This window comes from Octodon degus, unplaced genomic scaffold, assembly GCF_000260255.1.
Source record: "Octodon degus isolate 3935 unplaced genomic scaffold, OctDeg1.0 scaffold00073, whole genome shotgun sequence".
In the NCBI taxonomy this organism is placed as follows: Eukaryota; Metazoa; Chordata; class Mammalia; order Rodentia; family Octodontidae; genus Octodon; species Octodon degus.
In genome coordinates, this window is record NW_004524649.1 from 1,123,971 (window position 1) to 1,138,141 (window position 14,171).

Below are 14,171 nucleotides of genomic sequence, written 5' to 3' on the forward strand. Positions count from 1 at the left end.
AAATAATCAAAACCAAGTGTTTACTGTGGTGTCTGTGAAAAACGCTCAGTGTGTGACACCTGATTTTATGACTGTCAAGTTTGTTGCTAGCCATCTAGCAGTGGCTCCTAATGCCCACCCCAGTAAGTGGTAGCATTTGTGTAGCAGAGCAAGGACTATGTCCTGTTTTTTTAACTAAAGATTCAGTCCAGAGCCCTCACACTGACCTATGTCCCCAGCCTTTTTAACATTTGGAGACAGGGTCTCACGAAGTCACTAGGTTGCGTGGGATGCAGTGGAACTCATGATCCTCCTGTCTCAGTGTCCCAGAGTGCTGGAATGACAGGAGTATGTCTCAGAGTCAAACACCTAGGTCCCTGGTAGGACTGTCTCCCCATTCTTGATGATTTTGATGCACGTGGGGATGGAGTCTCATGAGGCTGTGGACTGCTGGGCCATGGCTGGTCGTTAGTGAGTTATGGCTGAAATGTGGCTCAGTGGGGAAGCGCCTGCTCTGGGATAAAAGGGTCTGTTCAGCTTCTGACAAGTTCAACCGCAGCGCGGACTCCTTAAAGTATCTGTCTCTTCCAGACGCGCCCCACAGGCAGCCCCTATAGTGAAGACAGGGTCTCGATGAGTTATCAAATCTGACTTGATCCCTGCACCAGCCGCGGGAGGCTGAGAATGAGATGAGGCTGGAGGGAAGCACATAGAGCCAGCGGGCTTCCTGGGGCTTCTGCAGGGTCTCGCAAAGGGCAGGAACCATTAACCACAGTCGCGATGAAAGCTGATTTTCCTTGATGTGCTGTGTCCCCAAAGCAATAGCCCATCAGCAAAAGCAGTCTTTTGTCGCCATGAAGGTTCATTTGATCATCTCCAGGGTCACCTGTGGCAGCTGCTCTGCAGTCTCCTGAGGTCCCCTTTCCAGCGGGAGCCTTGGGCAACGCCCCTGCCTGCGCGGCTGCCTGCTTGCCTGACTTGAGCCTTTTCAAGAGGCAGCTCTCTCTCCCTCTCCTCTCTGCCAGGTTCCTTCTCTCCTCAAATCCACCCTCCCCTTTTGCTGGGTGATTATTCCGGTTCTGCTGACTTAGGTACTTTCTCTCCAAACCAATCAGAGGGCAGGCCAGCCCCACTCTGCACACACAGGCAGGCTCATCACAGCTGGGAGCTGGAACCCATGCCTGCTAAATCGGGAGGATCAGGCACAACTCCAGGTCGGGCTGAGAAAGAGCTGTCCTCCCCCAGTCCCTGCTACCCAGGGTAACCTTTGGCCTCTGCCTGGGGCCAAGGATTCAGCACCCCATCTTGAGGATGAGCGCCTGCCACATGGGTCTGCTTATTTGAAGGGGCTGATTGGAGTCCTAACATGCCCGTGAAGGCTCAGCCTAAAGGGTGCAAAAGCAGGCACGCCCTCCCCACGTCCTTCCTCTCCATAGCTGTTTATTGAGCAGCTGCTACATCACGCATGCGTTAAGTGAAAAGACCAAAGCAACGAATAAAACAGACCCCCCAAAAAAGTACACTTGCATTATGCTCAGTCTCATGGGGGTGAAAGATGGACAAGATAAAGAGGGAAAATATAGAAGATGTTTAGATAAAGGCTGAAGAGGAAAAGATGAAGCGGGGAGGGCTGTCGGAGAAAGGGGACTTTGAGGGAAAAGTTAAGGAAAACAGAAAAGAAGGAGCATTCCAGAAGTGCACGCAGCACACACGGATGTCATGAGGCAGGAGTGCTGTAATGGGCATGGAGCAGGTGGGCGAGGCCAGTGTGGCTGTGGCCGAAAGACCAAAGCAGAAGGGGAGAGGAGTGGGGGGTGCAGAGGTGCTGGGGGCCTTGCTGGCTGTGAGGGGTCGGCCTTTGGCTTTTTTCTGAATGAAATGAGATCTACAGAAAATCTAATTTTTGCTGTCTTCAGGCAGGTCCCACCATATAGCCCAGACTGGCTTCAAGCATGAGGTAGTCCTCCTGCCTCAGCCTCCCAAGTACTGGCTCTACAGGCAGGCATGCAACAGCACACCCAGCCCAATGGGAGGTTTTAAATGCTTCCACATACCCAAAGCTTGCACTGCCTTTTCATGCCGTTGGAACATTGCTCTTTCTTAAAATCACAATTAGAAGTCTCTTCTCTATCCCCTTTGCCCAAGTAGGGGGCAGAAGCCTGCCAGCAAAGACCGTTGAATTCTCTCTGTGGGTCAGAATGGGCAGGACGAAGTTTGGAAGAGGCAGGAGCCCCCACCTTTCTGCATGACTCAGAACCCCAATTACCTGAGCTCCACCTGCCCCTGAACCAGATCTTGGGCAGTGCCACTGCTCAAACTGAAACTCTGGTGAGTGCTCAAACTGGGTGATCTTTTCTGAGACCACCCTGACGTTTGCAAGAGGGGTGTGTGTGTGTGTGTGTGTGTGTGTGTGTGTGGAGGGGAAGTCACTGGCACGTGGCTTCCTAGTCCCACTGCAGGACTGTGCATGGAACCTTCAGCTCAGGGCTGAGGCGAACAGAGCTACATCCCAGCCATGCCAAAGCGAGAGGCCAGGACACTAGACGAGGGGAGCCACAGCTTGGTGCAGAAGCAAACAAGCAGTCTGAGTTAGCGGAGAGGAGATGCGAAGTTGAATTCAAAGCATGGCAAGTGGAGGCCAGGGAAGGACTCACATTGTTTCTCTGTGTACAAATATTGTCGCTTATTTTCTGGGCTACAGGGTGAGACAGAGCAGAATATTGTGCGACACAGCCGGGCTTTGTTCTCCAGGCTCCTAATGACTATCGGCTCCGAGGCAGGAAGCCAGTCAGAGATGATTGTCCATAGGGCTGGCTTTTGTTGTCTCCCCAAATTGCCCTGAGAATCTGCTTTGCTTTTCAGAGTGTGCAGAGCACCACATCAGCTGCTTCCAGCTGGAGCAGAGGCTAGAGCCAGTGGTGGAGGGAGTCTGGATTGCCTGCTACTCTGAGGGTTTTGCGCCTGAGTTTTCTCTTTCAGACTTTCTTTTTCCACCTGAGAAATGGGTTTATGCATCAGTTACCCCATCTTTTCTGCCTCAGAATGATTATTTGATGGATCTTCCAAAGCATCAAAGCTAACTAGTGCCGGGGGTGGGGGGGATGAAACTGGTTAGTGCTTGCAAGGAGAGGAGGAGGACAGAGGTTTCCCATGGTCAAGTCCCTTGACATGCGCTATTCAATCCTTCTGTGACATAGTGGATTTGGGACGCAGAGAGCAGTTTGCAGAGAGAGAGAGAGCCGGAGGGAGAATGGGAAGATGAGAATAAATGAGACGTCTGGGGAGAGCCACAGCTTCCCCTCCCCTCCTTCCGATCCTGAAAGATCAACTTCTCAGCTGCCTGCCCTGGCCACTGTATGTTTTTATTGAGGTGAAATTCATATAGCACATTTTAAAGTGACTAACGCTGTGGCATTTAGTACACTCGCAGTGTTGTAAAACCTGCTATCTGCTTCCAAAACATGAAGCAGTCACTCCCCACTGCCTCCTCCCTCGGATGGGCTGAGAGGCTTTCCCGCTCTGCGAGTCGCCTCTTCTGGACATCTCGAACACACGAACCACACACCGGGTGCTGCTTTTACATTGGCTTCTACTTGGTGTTGTGTTTCTGAGGTTCATCCGGGTTCTGACATGGATCCGCCTTTGACTTTTCCTGGCTGTCTCACACTATCTATCAGATGGGCCACTATGTAATAATTCCATTTATTGTGTGGAATCGATACATGGAAGGCGCATCTTGTCCTTAACGTCCCTTCCCCCACCCCTCTCGCCTCCCCCCCCAGCCCCTGCCCATCTCTCTAAAGTCTACTTCTCTGCTTCCTATCATCTATCTTTAATTTTGCTGTTTAAATTATTTATACCTTAGCATTCTCCCAGAAGAGAAACCATGCGATGTTTTAGCTCACGTGTCTGATTTGCTTCACTTAACATGTTCTCAAGGTACATCCCTTTACTGGAAATGACTCGAGTTTATCCTTCCTTATGGCAGAGTTTTACTCCATGGTGTGTCAATACCACATTTTCTTAATCCGTTCGTCTGGCGATGGACATATGGGCCGCTTCCAAGATTCTGCTGTCTATGTTGTGTTTCTGTAAACACATACCTGGGCGTGCAGGTATCGCTTTTGTTGTTGTTTATTCGCCTGTTGAGGACGTTCAGGTTGTCGCTGGCTTTTGGCGGGGGCAATTCCTCCACAGATACCCTGATGCTCAGATGCCCCCTATAAAGGTGGGCTCTTTGTCTAGAATGGCTCATGTCCTCTGGCAGAGGATGGCACCTCAGTGACTTGTGGACCTGGTGCAGAGACGTTGCATATGGTGGCTGCGTTGTGACAATCCGTTGCCAAGGGGATACCCATGAGAAGGCATGTCTGAATGTGTTTGGTGTGGACGTCTTTTTGTTCCTAGGTGCAATTATTCCCATGGAGGTTGGCAGAGTGAGCATGGAGCCTGTGGTTGCCAGCACTTGGGTAGCTCCTTCCTCTACTTGCTCCTCCTCAAGGCTTGGGAATTTTGTCTGTTTTGCCTTTGGTCATGTCCCTAATGTCCAGAACTGTGCCAGACACACAGTCGATGCTGTGTGACATAGCATATGGGTCCCCAGCTGTGGGGCACACACAGCAGGTGAGTGGTTGGGGAAGCTATCAAAGCTCTCTCTGCGTCTCCAGCCGCTCCCATAGCTCCTGTCATCAACTGAACGCCACCTCCTGTCAGATCCACGTGGCCTCAAATCCTCACAGGAGTGTGGACCTGCTGTGAGCTGCACCTGCTCTAGAGCCAGGACAGACCCCTCTCCCGTGACCTGCGCATGGGAGGAATCTAGGGTGAAGCTTCTTAGGAGAATCTAACCCTGATGATTGAAGGAGGAGCTGAGGCAGTGATGCTAGAGCTAGGGAAGGTAGTAATTATGCATCTCAAATATATATTAGTAAAATTTTAAAAGCTGAGAAAATTCCCCTTCACTCTGGTCTGTGATGAAAATTGTCTTCCCCAAAACCAACTGCTGGTGCCAAAAGGGTGGGAGACCGCTGACAAGAGGGAGAACACATACATGCTCTTCCTCACCAAGTGACCGGCTCAGGGGTGGAACTGTGAGGATGCACTTATGCCTGCGGGAACGCTGGAGTGAGGGGGCCAATGGGCCGCAAGGGCTCAGAGGACCTGGGCCCCGGCTGGACGGAGAGAGTGCCCTGTCATCCCCTCCTTTACTGTGACTCAGCCAGAGATTCTCCTTAACTCCACGCTACTCCCTTTGAATACATGATTTTAGCCACCATTATAGCAAACTGTATCGTCCTCGCCCTGGAGCAGCACCTGCCCGATGACGACAAGACCCCGATGTCGGAGAGATTGGTGAGCAGGGGTGAGGGGAGGGTGGGGAGGTGGGGTCCTGACTTCCAGGGTGACAGTCGTGGGGGAGAGATGTCCTCGAGGCCCTGCTCCCGCTCTCCAACCCAGCAGACCTGGGTCACCCCTGAGGGAACAGGGACAGCAGTGCCATTGTCCATGGGCATCATGTTCAAAACAGGGCTCACTGGTGGCTGGGTGTGGCATATGTGAGGCCATAGCGTTTCATCCCTCACCAAAAAAAGAAAAGAACATTTATATGAAAAATTTTGACTATATACGAATACAGTTGTATATGAGCTCCCCTCACCATATCTAGCCATCACTAAAATCCTGCCACAGTCCCTTCCACTGTCTCCTGTTGTCACCTTTCCTTGTTTTTTTTTCGGAACCGGGGATTGAACTCAGACCCTTGCGCTTGCCAGGGAAGCGCTTATTCCACTGAGCCATCTCCCCGGCCCCCATTCCTGGTTTTTTTTTTTTTTTGTTTGTTTTTTTTTTGGTGGAAACATTCTAAGGAGCCGACGGACAGCATGTGAATTCCAGGCTACACTTCAGAGTCTGCATTACTGAAAATGTGATATTATCGTAGGTTGCCACCAAGACATCCTCATGCCCAGCATAACAATGGCATTCGTTCCCCCTAGAATCACCTGAGGTCTCCTCAGAAGCCACCTGTCCCTGAGCACCTCAGGGATGTCACTTTATAGTCTGGTTCTTCCAACATCCAAACACAGCCCGAGGTTTTCTGTTTCGTTTTTACAGTACTGCAGACTGAACCCTGGAGTCCCCTACCCCTGCGCCCTACTGCCAGCCGCTTTCACTTCTTATTTTTGCCAAGTTGCCCAGCCTGGCCTCAAACCTGGCCTCTTCCTTCCTTGGTGCCGAGGAGCGGGGATAGCAGATGTGCACCACCGCACCCGCCCTAAGTGTTCTCTCTCTTGGGAATCAGACCCACAGGCTTGCACACGAAGAGGCGGATGTTGGACACCAAGCCCCGCCCCCACCCTCCAGCCCAGGCTAAGGAGAAGAGAGTGTTAGAATCCCTCATTCCTAACTCCCACAATTATTTAATGCGTTTTGTGGTTCCCCCCCTTTTTAAAAAAAAAAAATTTAATGGCTATCTATTAGACTGTGTGTATTCTGAAAAATGTAACCGGCCCAGTGAACCTATAATTTCAAGGCTTTTTCTTTTTGCTTAAGATAAAGCTAAGTACATCAGAGCCTATTAAATAGCAGGCCACTAGCAGTGCCAGTGGCCCAACGCTGCAGAGAAAAAGAAGCGGGGAGAGAGAAATACAAATGACTGAAGCGAAAGGGCCACTGCAGTGACAGATGGGGAAGTCCACCAGGGTGTCAGCAGAGAGAGTTTGGCCGTTCATCTCAGTACAAGCACCATCAGCAAGGAGCCTGAGCCAGTGGGAGGCAGGCTCCACAGAAAGACAGTGGTGGGGCCCTGGCCTGTGACCAGCCAGTGCAGGAGGAGTACTCCAGCCTTTGCCAGCCTGAGCCGCTGGGCGGGTGCATACCTGCTGAGAAGCAGCCGCAGGCCTGAGCCTTGGGAGTGAGACCAGCATGCGGCGCCCGTCTTCAAGACCTCTGGGTGCTGCGCTTTGATGCTTAAAGCAAGCGATTTCCGGCAGAGCTCATTGCAGTCACAGGGGTGTTTCACATCCCTGATGTTCAATATCTTAGTTGTTTGTGAATGGCTGGTGTGACTACAAGACTGCATTTTTAAATTCTATTACATTCAAGCTCACTTGAATTTATGGCCAGGGGCTTCCATATTGGATAACACAGCTCTACTTGTCTGTATGATAGTGAGATTGTCCCAGAGGATGAAGGTGTCTTCTGGAACTTTTTGCTTTTTTCACAAAAACTTCTGGATAAGAAAATCCCAGTGGGGTGCTGGGGAGTGTTGGGGCTGGAGCACGAGGTTGGAGGGTCGCTCCCTGCTGGCGACGATGCCCTTTGCCCGCTCAGGACTCTGACCTCACCTTCCCTCCCTTCCAGGATGACACGGAGCCGTACTTCATTGGGATTTTTTGCTTTGAAGCTGGAATTAAGATCATTGCTCTTGGGTTTGCCTTCCACAAAGGCTCCTACCTGAGGAACGGCTGGAACGTGATGGATTTTGTGGTGGTGCTAACAGGGTAAGTGGCAGCGCCGCGGCCGTCGGATTGATCTTGCGGGGAGCACCGGGTGTTGGGTGCTGGGCGAGGCGCGGTTGGCGCGGTGCAGGCTGTGGCGCTCCTGCAGGCTGAGCCCCTCTGCTCTTCTTTCTTTCCTGCCTCTCGATCTCAGCACAGGCTTTCGGTTGCGGTTACAGTAATTATAACCGCCATTCCCAAAGGGCTTTATTTGCATGTTTTCATTTCATGTTGACGACAACCAAATGTGTTAGGAAATGCTCGTGTGTCCGTCCCCCACCAAGGATGCCAAAATGGAGACTGTGGTCTCAGACCCCCGGCTAGCCAGTGGCGGAGCCAGAACTGAACCTGCGGCTGTGATTCCACAACTGATGCCTCTGGCTGTCACCTGTGTGCGGGTCTCTTGGTGTGCTGGGCAATATCTTGCCTTGATGTCAAGAGGATGCGTGTCTGTTGGAGATTTCCACATGCATGGAATTTTTTTTTTTTTTTTACTATGGAGAAAAACCAATCTAAATAAGGTCCTAGTGCTGTCTGCAAAGGGCTGTTCAGATCTAAATAGAGTGACGTAGCTGACAAGCAAATGTGTCTTCTCTCCTTCAAGCAGTCCGTCTGTGGCAGTACTCACTGTTGTAACAAAAGATCCCAAACTAGGAAATGGTCCAAACACCCACTCAGGAGTCCTGCATTGGCAAGCTTGTCTCCCCTACCAGCGGTGGGAGCAGGCACTGGCCGTGTCGTGGCTGTGCTTCGTAATCCACAGCATCCAAGAGCTCTGTGCTTGTCCATATCAAACCACAGAGGAGAGACAGGCATGAAAGGGATATCGGGAAATCCTGGGGGGCTGGAAGGCGCCAGACCCGGCCTCTTCTGTTTGAGGGCCTCTGGCCAGCTGTGCTCCCATGATCACAGTCCCTGCGAGAGAAGCCAGGTGTCAGGTTGTACTCAGAAGGAAAGGGAAGTGGGCTTGGTGAGCGCCCAGCTAGTCTATGCAGGGAGCCCAGAGAGTGCTGCCAGACCCCGGGGCAGATGCGACCATTTGTCCCGAGAGCTGGCTCCTTCCCTGCTGGCCTCCTGCCCTCCTCTCTGCTAACTCAGCCCTCCTCTCCTAAGCTTCTCCTCCCTGGACACCCACCTTGCAGCTCTCCTTGCTGGAGTGAAGCTGTCCCCATGCGGGGTGTCACGATCTTAGCACCCACACTGGCCCGACTGGGGTCTCACAGTTCAGATCTTGAATGCTTTTTCTTTTTGGTTTCTTTCTTTCTTTCTTTCTTTCTTTCTTTCTTTCTTTCTTTCTTTCTTTTTTTTTTTTCATTTTTATTATTTGTGTATTTCACTAGTGTGTGGGGAACTGGCACTCATACATGTCATATCTGGGTCCTCTTGGTGTCCCTCTTCCCATCTCCACAAAGTCTGCCTCCCCATTTCCCAGCATTCAGGTTTGATTTTGGTCTTTAAATTATCTACAATCTTGGGGCCGGCGAGATAGCTCAGTGGACTAAGCACCTGCTTAGGCAAGCTCAGGGGCTGGGGTTCTATCCCTGGCACCACATGCAGCGCCGGCCCCGCCCCCAGGGCAGGCTGAGCCCGCCAGAGTCCAGCCTTGGTAGTGCGCGACCGTGATCCCAGTTCTGGGGAGGATGAAAGCAGGAGGATCACCACAAGTCCGAGCTGTGTAGTGAGACCCTGCAACAGCAGAACACATTAAAAAATAATCTACAGTCTTGGTTTTTCACGTAAGAGGAATTCTGCGATATTTCGGCTTCTGTGTCTGATTCTCTCACTTAACATCGTGGCCTCGAAGTGCAGCCATGTTTCAACAGGTAACTCAAGTTTATCCTTCTTCATGGCTGAGTAGTATCCCACTGTGTGCACATACCATATTTTCTCTATGCGTTCGTCTGGCGATGGGCGAGGACCTTCTCAAGAGAACTCTAGCTGTCTGTTTCTGAGCAATGCTGGCCCTCAGAGAGGGAGTTGTGCAGACTGCTGTGTCTGTAGTGGTCCTCAGATATGAAGTGTTTGTTGTGAGGTCCTTGGTCTTCCCCTTGTGGGTGGCAGTGCTCACCAATGGCCCTCTGTTGGCTGCGCCCAGTTGTGTGGCAGGCTTCTGGGACATGTTGTGATGTTGGTCTCATCTGTGTTGCTAGGCACTTCATCCATGAGGTGGCCCAGAGGCTCGCTGTGTTATTTATTGAAATATTAAAGGCAGGCAGGGTGGCACGCACCTGTAATCCCAGCTACTTGGGAGGCTGAGGCAGGAGGATTGCCACATCAAGGTCAGCCTGAACAACTTTGCAGTTTAGAGGGACTCTGTCTCAGAAAAAGTTGGGAAAACAAATAAATACATAAAGTAGAAGGGCTGGGGATGTAGCTCAGTGCGGCGGTCCTAGCTTCAACTGCCAGTGCCACAATAAGAAAGAAAGAAAGAAATGCATGTTATTCTTTTTTCTTGCTTAAAGTAGATGCTTGTTCAACAACCTACATTTTGTGTGCCTCATGAGATTCATTCAGTCAGTGAGACAAGGTCCCCTTCATCCTTTTTCACTGCCATCTAGTACTCTGCGAGTGACTGTTTCCACCGCGTATTTATCCCCTTGGCTTATTTCCAACTTTGGGCTATTTCAAACACAGCTGTCCACTTTCTCAAGAGTGCATCTTCTGTAGGGCATATTTCCAGGAGTGGAACTGCTGAGTCGTGGACTCCGTATTCCCAGCCTCACTAGGCACTGCCAAATTGCTTCACAAAGTGTGGGTGCCAAGTCCTACTTCCCGAGGGCTGAGCTTGCAGGCAGAGCCTGGCTTGACCTTGGTGGCTGGAAGGAGCCTGAGCAAACCGTGCTCTGCTGTTTTAATCCCGTGGCTCTTGAGAGACTGAGGAAGCGCACTGACCACTTGCCATGCAGCGAGCTCCAGGCAGTGATACCCAAGCAGGAGGCACCTGTGATGGAGGCTGCATTGTTCGTGTCCAGCCTGGTCATCTTTTCTGCACTTCTTGACATCTAGTCTCAGAGGAAAAGTGCTTCCTGCAGGAGAACAGCCTGAGGCTGGACTCGTACAGCCCAAGGGACAAGTGTGCAAGACTTGTGGCTGTGTGTATTTTCTGGTCTGTAGTTTTTATTATGTTTGCAGCAGGTTTAGACCCCTTTAAAACAATGTCTGTCTGTCTGTCTGTCTGTCTGTCTGTCTGTCTGTCTTTTCTGTGCTACTGGAGATTGAACCCAGGGCCTTCACATTAAGCTACATTCGAGCTCCCTTTTTTATTATTTATTTTGGGACATAGTCTTGTTAACTTGCCCAGGCTGGACTCAAACTTATGATCATCCTGCCTCAGCCTCCCAGAGGGCTGAGACTCCTATTATAATAAATTATTCTTTTCTTATCTCTTTTCCTTTCTTTATGCACCCTGCCTTCCCTTTTCATTTTTCTCCTACTCTTATTTGTCTGGTAAGGGACTGTTCTTCTTCCTTACTGTCTGGTGGCTCTGTCTCCTCCAATCAGGCACTCAGATCAAATTTCAGTGCTGCAAATCCCAATGGGCTCCCTAGTCGCCTTCTATAAGAAATGGTATTGGAAGCTGGGCCAGAGAGTGCATGCTTGTAAGGCCAACCTCCCACAAGGCTGAGGCAGGAGGATCCCAAGTTGGTTTACACTAGACAGAGTAACTGAAAAAATCTTGCAAACCTAGATTTCTGCTCAAAATGATGGAGACATACAGTTCACAGTAATCTGTGTGCTGGGGAAGGGAGGGGAACACAAGTGTATTTAATCTGACATTGAGGCAAGTGCTGACTTTCATGAGTACTCCCCGATGAAACCATTGTCTTCTAACATTCCGAAGCAGACCACAGCATGGAAGCACCGTTCAGTTTCCATGGGCGCCAGTGGGTTTTGCTTTCTTCTCTTGCGAAGTTCGGTGGGAAGTATCTTACCCCTGGATCCTTCTTGTTCGCTCTTCGCAGCCCAAAGCCTCAGCAGAAATCTACCTTTGTGATTTTATTAAACCCGTTGAAAGTGTATTTCCACGGACTTTGAAATCTGGCGGTTTAACTAAAAGGGTGTAAGAGGCTGGGCCTGCTGGTGCACATCTGCAGCCCCAGCACTCAGGAGGCTGAAGCAGGGGAATCACTACAAGTTCGAGGCCAGCTTTGGCTACAGAGTGAGTTCAAAGCCAGCCTGCAGTACTAGTGAGACTCTGTCTCAAAATAAATAAATAAATAAATAAATAAATAAATAAATAAATAAATGTGAGAGGAAGATTTCAGAAGCTTAACTGTGTTTCTGAGATAATGTAGATCCTTAGTACATAGGTAGACATGAATGCTTGGATGGATAGATGGATGGATGGATGATGGATGGATGGGTTGGTGGATGGATAGAAAGGATAGAGAGTTGGATACATGCATAGAAAGTGTTAGATAAACTAGCGATGGATGGAGAGGTAATAGAAGACAGATAAATAGACATGACAGATGAGTGGATGGATGGATAGATGGGTAAGATAGAGGGATGAGTACACAGTAATCAAAATATCACGTGATGCACAAGTGATTGGTAGGTATAGAGATCAAACACTACAATGTACATGTTAAATAAAAGAGATTGTGAAGCGAAACATGGTGGCACATGCCCATAGTCCCAGCACTTAGGAGGTTGAGGCAGGAGGATCACTGTGAGTTCAAGGCCCATCTGGCTACATAATGGGTTCAGGGTGATCCTGAACTAGATAGTGAGACCCTGTCTCAAACAAACAAAGCGTGAGAAGTTATGAAATTTACCAGGCAAGAGGTTGGAGAGATAGCTCAGCAGCATAAGCACTTTCCTGGCAAGTGTAGAGTCCTGAGTTTGATCTCCAGTACCAAAAAAAGGAAAAAAGAAAAGAAATTTACCAGACAAGATGAAGACAGTTGTTTTTGTATTGGTGGACCTAGCACTGTACTTGGCACAAAGTAGGTGCTCAAGAAAGCACAAAGTATGAAGGTAGAAATGCGTGACACTCCTGCTCATCAGAATGCTCTGGAACATTCTGGAACATAGTGGTTAAGGAGAAAGAGTCCATCCATTGAGAGAGACAGTCAGATGGTCCAGGAGTCGATAGCACACAATTCAGAAAGCGCACAGGACAGGTGAGCTCTGGGTCTGTGCCAAATCTGACCTTTTGCAGCTCTGAAAGTGAAGGTTGCTTCCTGGCATGTGCTGTGTGTTTGCCAGACTTTGGGCAGTGTGGTTGAAGCTCAGAAAGACAAGAAAGATTCAGATACTCGGGAACCAGTGGGGAGCAGGGCTAGATTTGGTCTCACAGCATCCTCAGCTTTTGGGCCTGAGAGCAAAGGACTATGCCCAAAGCCTTGCCGAGGCATGGGTCACCAGGGATCTGCTGAAACATGGTGAGGAGTGTGAGCCTAGGTTTGAACTGGGAGACAGGAGTGATGTGAATGATTAATAGTGTCGCTGGTGACCTGCCCTGGCCCTCCTGCCCTGTGTGCCCAGTCTGTGGTCCCTCTCCAGAGAAATAAGAATGGATCCATAAGGAGCCATCCTACTTCTCTTTTTTCCATTATGTCATTGAAGAACCAAGACCCAAAGGTGGGGCCTCAGAGCTAGACCAGTATCCTGTTGAACCATCATGCATGGCCTCATTCCACCTCCCCCTCCCATTCTCCTGGAGGAGCCTGCATATAGAAACAGCATCCTTAAACTAACAACAAAACACAGCCTGCATCTACTGCACAAGGCACCATGACAGTTCTTCCTGATGTCAGCTGTGTCTCAGCTTAATGTCCCTCTGCCATCCTGCTCCCCGTCAGGGGATCTGTCACCCTTGGTACCTGTAGAATTCCCCGCTGTGGCCTAAGTGGTTTGATTGTCCTCGGTGTGAGTGGCTATCGCAGAGCATGCATCGATCTTCCTTTTGTTCGCAGCATTTCGATGTCATGGTGTTTGCCAAGCCGTGCTTCATCCGGAACCGCCTCAGTCCTCAGCAGCAGGAGCTCATTGCTCCCAGCTTCTAACAGCAGAAATGGTGGCTGCTGTCACCGTGATCCCGGCGGTCGTGGTTGTTACTGTCATAGTTTACTGAGTGCTTATGGTGGGCCAGGCACCACACTAACTGTGCTGGGAACGTTGTCACCTTGCAGCTTTCCCAGCCTTTGGACAGATAAATCTCAGACTCAGAGATTTATGCTAATATTTATGCTAATGCCACTAATAAAAGGGCCCCACTGCGAGTGACCAGTCAGTCCGTCCGACTGACTGTTAATCTGTTAACCAATGGCTGAACCCTGGGCCTGGATGAAGTGCTCACCAAGAGCTCCATTTAGTCCTATAACCTTATGAACTTAGTGTCTGGTATTAACAAGAGTGGTGACGCTGATACACCAGCACTCACAAAGTGCTTACGACGTGCTCCACCCAGGCCTACGAGCTCAGCTCATTTTTGCAGCCGCCAAGGGAGGTTCCATTATTGCTCCCATTTTACAGCTGAAGAAGCCGAGGTCCAAGAGGTCTCAGCCCTTGTCCTCAGTCATGCAACCAGTAAGTGATGGATGTGGGTTTGAATTCAGACAGATCTAGGTCTAGAATCCATTTTCTTGAGTCCTACTGATTTCCCCAAAGTCAAATTTGCCAGGGAAACCAACTCAAGCATTGGAGCAGGATCCTCTGGGAAGGGAAGGGAAGGGAAGGGAAGGGAAGGGA

At 50.1% G+C, this 14,171-nt stretch overlaps 1 protein-coding gene across 1 annotated transcript in view; it reads left to right on the top strand.

Annotated features, from left to right (window-relative positions):
* Positions 1 to 5,291: 5,291 nt before the first annotated feature.
* The window catches only part of Cacna1a (calcium voltage-gated channel subunit alpha1 A), a 184,335-nt gene continuing 175,455 nt past the window's right edge, over positions 5,292 to 14,171 (top strand). The window contains exons 1-2 of the mRNA XM_023720124.1: positions 5,292 to 5,331; positions 7,339 to 7,478. Of these exons, the coding sequence (XP_023575892.1) occupies positions 5,317 to 5,331; positions 7,339 to 7,478 (155 nt within the window). The 5' untranslated portion in view covers positions 5,292 to 5,316. The remainder of the gene's footprint in view (positions 5,332 to 7,338; positions 7,479 to 14,171) is intronic.